The 6,539-nt window shown below is 50.2% G+C and overlaps 1 protein-coding gene across 1 annotated transcript; it reads right to left on the minus strand.

The window, feature by feature from the left end:
• LOC104481255 (uncharacterized) lies at positions 1-1,606 on the minus strand. Its single transcript, XM_010122395.2, has 2 exons — positions 1,542-1,606; positions 1-987 (listed from the first exon to the last, which is right to left on the minus strand). Exon 2 carries the CDS (start codon positions 964-966, stop codon positions 1-3), a length of 966 nt encoding a protein of 321 aa, XP_010120697.1. The 5' UTR covers positions 967-987; positions 1,542-1,606.
• Positions 1,607-6,539: the final 4,933 nt, after the last annotated feature.

The following is a 6,539-nucleotide window of genomic DNA, read 5'->3' on the forward strand; positions in this document are numbered from 1 at the left end:
TTAGCACAGCCATTTCGAAGCACAGCGGCTCTTCTTGGAGTGGCTGGAATGTTTCGCCCCCCCTGCGTGATGCTGCGTCGCGTGTGTGGCCCGTGGGCAGGAGCACTTGGGCTTGCTTAGGTGCGATGTCGATGAGCTCTTGTGCCTGGCTCCCTCCTGCAGCAGCGAGCACTTGGTTACACGTTGCTGCGAGGAGCACTCCTTTATTCCCTGCCCAGGGGGGCAGTTGGGTGCGTGCGGCTGCGGCAGGCACTTGGTCACGCACTGCTGCGAGGAGCAGGTGGTGACGCACTCCTGCGTTGGGTAGCCCTTCATGCACTTCTGCTGGGGGAACCCGCTCACGTACTCCTGCAGGAAAGACTGCGTCACGCACTGCTGTGGAGGGCACTCGGTGACTCCCTGCAGCGGCGGGGAATAGCCGCTGGTCATCCCTTGCAGGGACCGGAGCTCCGTGCAGTACCTCTGTGATGAGCACTTGGAGATCTTCTGTGTCCTGCATTCATCCTTGCACGAGGAGGAGTACTTGATCCCACATGGTGGGAACCTAAGTTTGCTCGGCTCTGGGCACCTGGGCGCGCACGGAGGGAGGCTCTTGGCCGTACGCTTTTTCTCGGGGCAGCTGATCTCGCAGGGCTGGTAACTTGGCATTGGGCTCAGCCTCAGGCTGGGCTTCCTGCAGGGCAGCAGACGAGTGGTCTCGCAAGGCTCAGGGTACAGCAGGACGTACTGCTGTACGTAGGGCTGGCAAGACAGCAGAGACGTCTGGGTCACAGCTGGCTGCGGGCTCACGTACGTGAAAGGTTGCGTGTAGCTTTGCCATCTCGGCATCGGGCTCTTGGTGACACTCACTGGGTGGCAGGTGGTGCTGCACGCATCGGTCTGGGGCATGCACTGCTGGATGCTTTCGGTGATACAGCCCGATCCCGGCAGGTACAGGTGTTTATACCGCTCCCCGTAATAGTGCATCGTCGTGCAAGGCCCTTATGCCTGAAAGAAGCAGGAAAGGGACAGACAGTTCACATAGGCATCGGCTGGTTTTTGTGATGCAGGACTTGGAGCTTCCTCGTAGGCATCTCAACATGGCAAGCCCACACCCTACCTCTCCTGAAGGTCAGAGGCTCTCAGTGACTCAAGACCAGGCTGTGATGACCCAGGTCTGTTCTCAGCTGGTGGCCCCACACCCTTCTCTTAAGAGCCCAGAAACAACCAAGGATTGGAGCCAGGCAAACCGGGGAGTTTTCACGCCACTCTTCCAAGCCCAGCTAAGTTTTTGGCAAAGCATTTCACCGTGGAGAAGTGGCATTACGACCCTCTGTCCTGCTTCTGGAAACCTCCTGCATCCCCACTGGGACAGCCTTTCAGGTTTACGTCCTGCACCTCCCAAGCACCAGGAATGAAAGGCAAACCAAAATTAAAGGCGTGTCCCTGCTGTAATGCTCAGGCGTGGCTGCAGTTGGTGTGAGCAAACCCAAGCTGAGGTTAAATTAGCTGGTGGAGGTTAAGGATAGGTTTGTGGTGGCACAGAGCTCGGCACGTCCGACCTGCCTGCCGGTTCACCATCCCAGAGAGGTTGTTGGGCTGGCAGCGTGCTGCTACAGGCTCTGAGCTTGCCACCCCATCAGCTTGGCTGCCTCTGCAAGCCTTGCAGTCCCAGCTTCGTGCTGTTGTGTAGGCGTCACCAAGAAAAGAGGAAATACGACAGGATTGTTTCTAAGTATTTGGTGAAACCATAGCAGGAAAGGAGAAGCTACCAAGGCAACATCTCAGCTGGTGTTAACTGGCCAAAGTTCACAGAGTTGAGAGAATTACACCCATTTAAAGCAGCCTCTAGTCCTGCGCTACCATCATACCAAGACACAGTGTCCTCGTTTCGTTACGGTAACCCGAAGACCCGCTGTCAAAATGCCTGGGGTAGCAGCTCTGATAATGAAACCTCACCCTGGCAGCTTCCGCGCGAGCGGCATGAAGGGGAGCCTGGCCAAGACTGTGTCCCTGGGGAGGCTGGCACCATCCAGAGGCCCACACCGGCCTCCCGAAATCACTGTGAAATGTCTCACATCGCCTTGGCCCTGGGAGTCGTAAGAGAAACCACCCCTCTCCATTCCCTACTCTGGAAAACACCGGTTCAGAGAGTTTTCTGAGTTTTTAACAGAATTATTTTGAGAACAACAGGTACTGGAACCACCGACGTGACAGATACGCTGATTGAAAATGTTTTTTTAATTTCAACATTGTTTGGAGATCAAGGCATATAATTAAACAACTACTAAGAAACTGCACTTTCTAAACACCTCGAGTTCTGTCTACAGCTACGGTGAGGTGTTTTATCTTCCAGAAGCCTATCACCAGGTGACTATTCGCAATAACAATGCTGTGTGTAGCTATCATTAGGAAAACTTATTATCGCTACAATTATAATGATCGCCGACTAATAAAAACAACCTGTTGAAAAATAATAATAGCAATTGCTACCACTACACGTACAATGCTAAAACAGCTGGTGATGCTCATCAAGCTCCTAAGGCAGGGAGGATTGTTTGCTTCCAGGTGGGTGTTTGCATCTCAGACTTATTTTTATCAGCCGAGATAGAAAATTTAACATGTTCTGGCTTAGCTAGAGAGGCTGTCTGCTGACTTTCCTGTTGGCACTGAAGTTGATTAGCTTCTTACTATTATCTGAAAAGTTCCTTCCTTTAAATTCCATAAAATAGCAGCAAATTTCTCCACTCCGCTTCTTTTAGAGAAGTTGCTGTGTCATGTGCAAGCTCATCTCTGACTCCTGCCCACATCGAGCCGTTTACGGAGCCAATCCTTTGGACTAGAGCTAACAGAAAGCGTGGAAAAGCCCACAAATCCCACTCCTACTTCACAGTTCATCTGGAAGTGCTGTCCTGATATTCTTCAGTTCAGCACGGAGGCGATGCTCCAGCTGCGCGCGCTGAAGGCGGCATCCCCCAGAGGACGCGTCTCCACAGGCAGGACCTCTGCCTGCTCCAGCCACCCGGGAATAGAACAGCATTTCAGGAGCTCCATTAAAAGCCAGACTTACCCACTTCATCAGTGAGAACAACCGGAGAGAAGTGCCTAGGAGAGCCCCGCGATGGCAGAGCTTTTATACAGTGAATAAGTGCCCTAGGGGAGTGGGGCGGTTTGGTTGGGTGATGCTCTAATTGCCTGCCAGTCCTGGCCCAGCCACGTGCGGCCGTGCGCCGACAGGAACGGCTGTCCTGGCTCCGCGGGGCTACTGTCACCACTCGGCACTGTCGGGACATCACCTGGGAGCTTGGTGAGAGGGGACCTGGCTCAACGTGCCCAACCGGCGAAGCCCCTGGCAGGCCAAGGATGCCCTGTGCCAATCCCCGTGCGCTGTGCCAAAGCATCTCCACCTGCCCATTGCAAATTCAGGCCGGCTAAAATGCACTGTTCCATCCAGAAAAAGCCTGCAGTGAAGACCACCCAAGGAACTGCTCAAGGGACTGCTCGTTTCCACGAGAGCTGCACGCCTAAGTCCCTTCGGTGCCTTTGGAAACACCGTCCAGGAAGGACTCTCGGCGACTTTTTGCAGACCATAATTACAGTGGCACGCAGACTTCCTTCACTCACACAGGGAACCCAGGGGAGAGACAGATGATTTGGACTGAGGAAGCCTTGGGCTAAGGGCAAGACGGCGACTAAAGAGGACTCGCCACTAATTGAATAACCTGCTGAAAGAGGTGACGCTTTTCCGGCACAACAAAGGGGAGAAGAGACGAGCAGGAGCGCCGGGGCAGCCCGGGGAAAGGCGGCTGAATCAGCCGGGGCTCGTGTCCTGAAAACACAAATCCCATTTCCTGCTCTGCTGCACACTCTCTGCACCACTCATCCCTCCTTTTGTTCCCTGTTTGTGCCACAAATCAACCCAGGGGAAAATTAACAGTGACACCTACGAATTGGGCTCTAGCGTGCTGGGAATCCAGTTGAGGTGGCACATGTTGACACAAAAAGAGCTGAAATAAGTTAACTTTTAATGGAGCGGGTGAAAAATTTCTGACCTATACAATGCGCTGAGGATGCTGCTGGGTTGCCGTCCCGGGAGGTATTTAATGGATGTGGCGCTTGGGGACGTGCTTTATGGGTGGGCTTGGCAGTGTGACCTCTAAGGTTGGCCTCAATGAGCTTAAGAGTCTTTTCCAACATAAATGATTCTACGATTTGAAGCAGAATATTGATCTCTGGCTTATAAACCACTGAGTAAATTCTCTGTTTCTGTTTTCACCAGAAAATCCAGAAGCCTGAAGGTTTGCTTGCGATTTACATTTCTGATTTTCTGACACAAAAATTTCCCTTAGTATCATAGAAAAAAAAAATACAGAAAAAGTGCGTATTTTGACAGTTGATGCCAACATTTTGAGAGCTACAAAAATGAAGGGAAGAATGCTTTCCGTAGGTTTAATCTTCTTTTCCACAACTGAAGACAAAAGCGCTGAACACAACCTGGATTTCTTTAGCTTTCATTGAACTTCACCCCCCGAACTACAACGCCCTTTTTGATGTTAAATGATCTGACTCAAGATTTTAGGGATCAAGCCAGTGTCAGAGTAAGCAGATTAAGACACTTTTTTTAAGACACTTTTTATAAGCTCTGTAAATCCAGTTCCTAGGTAAGTAGCCTTCAAGTCATCCTAATATTCAGTTTCGTGTTGCCAGTGCAGGTAGCAAAATACTAACCCGATGATAACATTGTGCCCTGTCATGCAAATATTCTTAATTAGCATCTTTGCTAAGGTCAAGTCCTTTCATCTGAGAGGGAGACGCACCGCACCACACGGGCTGTCGTTGTCGGGGGGTATTATTATTCCCTATTAAGCACAGGGGAAACCAAGGCACATTGCACTGCAGTCACTTGGCGAGGCAGCGTGAGTCAGAGCCAGGGTCAGAAGCAGGCTCAGTCACAAGCGCTTCTGAAAGGAGCCCCATGCTCTGGCAGCTGCTCCAGGTGAGGTCCTGCACCGCCCAGCTACCCACCGCCACCCGGGAAGGTTTTCCTAAGGATCCCCCAGGCTCTGGCTCCTATGGGAAAGCCACAATGATGTTGCTCATTTCTTGGTTTTAAAGGGGACACGGAACGTTGGGTTGTGAGAGCATCCCTGGCTCTGCAAGGTGGAAGGAGGGTCACGGTCACTGCTGCTTTTGCACATTGGGTCTCCAGGGCAATGCACTGTCACTGAACATTCTGAAGAAGATGTGAGAAGGGTTCCCCCCTCCTCGACCCACTTCCTTGGGGAAACAGCCAGATGCCACCTCAACATTGCCAGCTGCTCAGGTCTTGGACATCTCCTTCCCTTCAGGGGGCAGCCCGTGGTGGCACTCCAAGGTCACCATGCAAGGGTGGAGAAGGGCAGGATGCGGGGCAGCGTCCTGGCCCCGGTCACACCCTCCTCTTCATCTTGCGACACTTGTTTTTTTCCTTCCAAATACTCATGATCTACTTAGCGTGAGCTACTACTCATTTTCCTAATAATAGGGCCTATTACAGGATTTTTGTATTTTTCAGGAGCACACTACATTTAACGAAGAAGAGCCACCAGAGAGCAAAAAGACAAGATAATTAATCTGAGGTCAGATAACTATATTTATTTAAGTATATATATGTATAATATAAGTATACACATATATATATATATATGGTTTGTTTTCTGTACCGTGTAGACTCCACATCTTCAGGCAACGTGAAGAATATGGAGTTAATTGCTTTTACAGCTCAAACATTTATAAAAGAGTCATGCTACAACTTTCAGCATTATTTCACTTTCTTTTGTTTCAAGTTCTGTTTTCAGTATTACTTAGAGCAACCAAGTGAATAAAAACTTTTGTGTATAAAATTTCAGCAAGGACCAACCTCACTGAGCCAGAGATCCTGTCTTGTTTGGGAACCCTGCTGAAGTCAACGCAGAGCCAGTGTTTTACTGCAGCGGGGATTTCTGGCCACCTTCCGAAATGAAGGTCGTTGGAGTGAGATTCGTATACAGTTTGCTTAGCAAATTTACATTTGGCTTCCAAAATCTGTGAGTGAAACCAGCCATTTTGGAGAACTTGCAGCCTCGTGGAATCCAGGTTAACCTGAACATTGTCTCCAAAGACAAGGACTAAACGTAGACCTGGGCACGGGCCAGCCCTCCACTGGCCACACTGCCGGTCCTCTTACCAGGATCTGGACCCCTTAGATCCTTAGACATTTCTTTTTTTTTTTTTTTTTTTTAATTTTTCTGGTTTTTTGAAATCACTGTTTGTTTCAATTAGGTGAGAATTTAATAGCATCCCACTAAACTCTGCCTGGTAGCAGATTAAGGTACAAGCCACAGGCGCCTGGAGTGCCGCCATAGAAATAGTATCACACCCTGGCCCAAAATAGAGCTGAGCTGCAGGGAAAACTACTGGAAAAGAGAGTTAAAGCAGGCTTAAGCAATAGGAACTAGTCAGCAGGTGGTACAAGGAGATAAACAACCTCAAAGCTGTGCCTTACTCATTTTCTGTGGCCCGTCCTTTCCCCTGCTCTTTTT

The sequence above is a fragment of the Chlamydotis macqueenii genome, chromosome 28 (assembly GCF_036417535.1).
Source record: "Chlamydotis macqueenii isolate bChlMac1 chromosome 28, bChlMac1.mat, whole genome shotgun sequence".
NCBI classification, from domain to species: domain Eukaryota; kingdom Metazoa; phylum Chordata; class Aves; order Otidiformes; family Otididae; genus Chlamydotis; species Chlamydotis macqueenii.

Bases quoted from the DNA above. Each gene is read 5' to 3' on its own strand.
- LOC104481255 (XM_010122395.2), bottom strand. From the start codon at position 966: ATGCACTATTACGGGGAGCGGTATAAACACCTGTACCTGCCGGGATCG.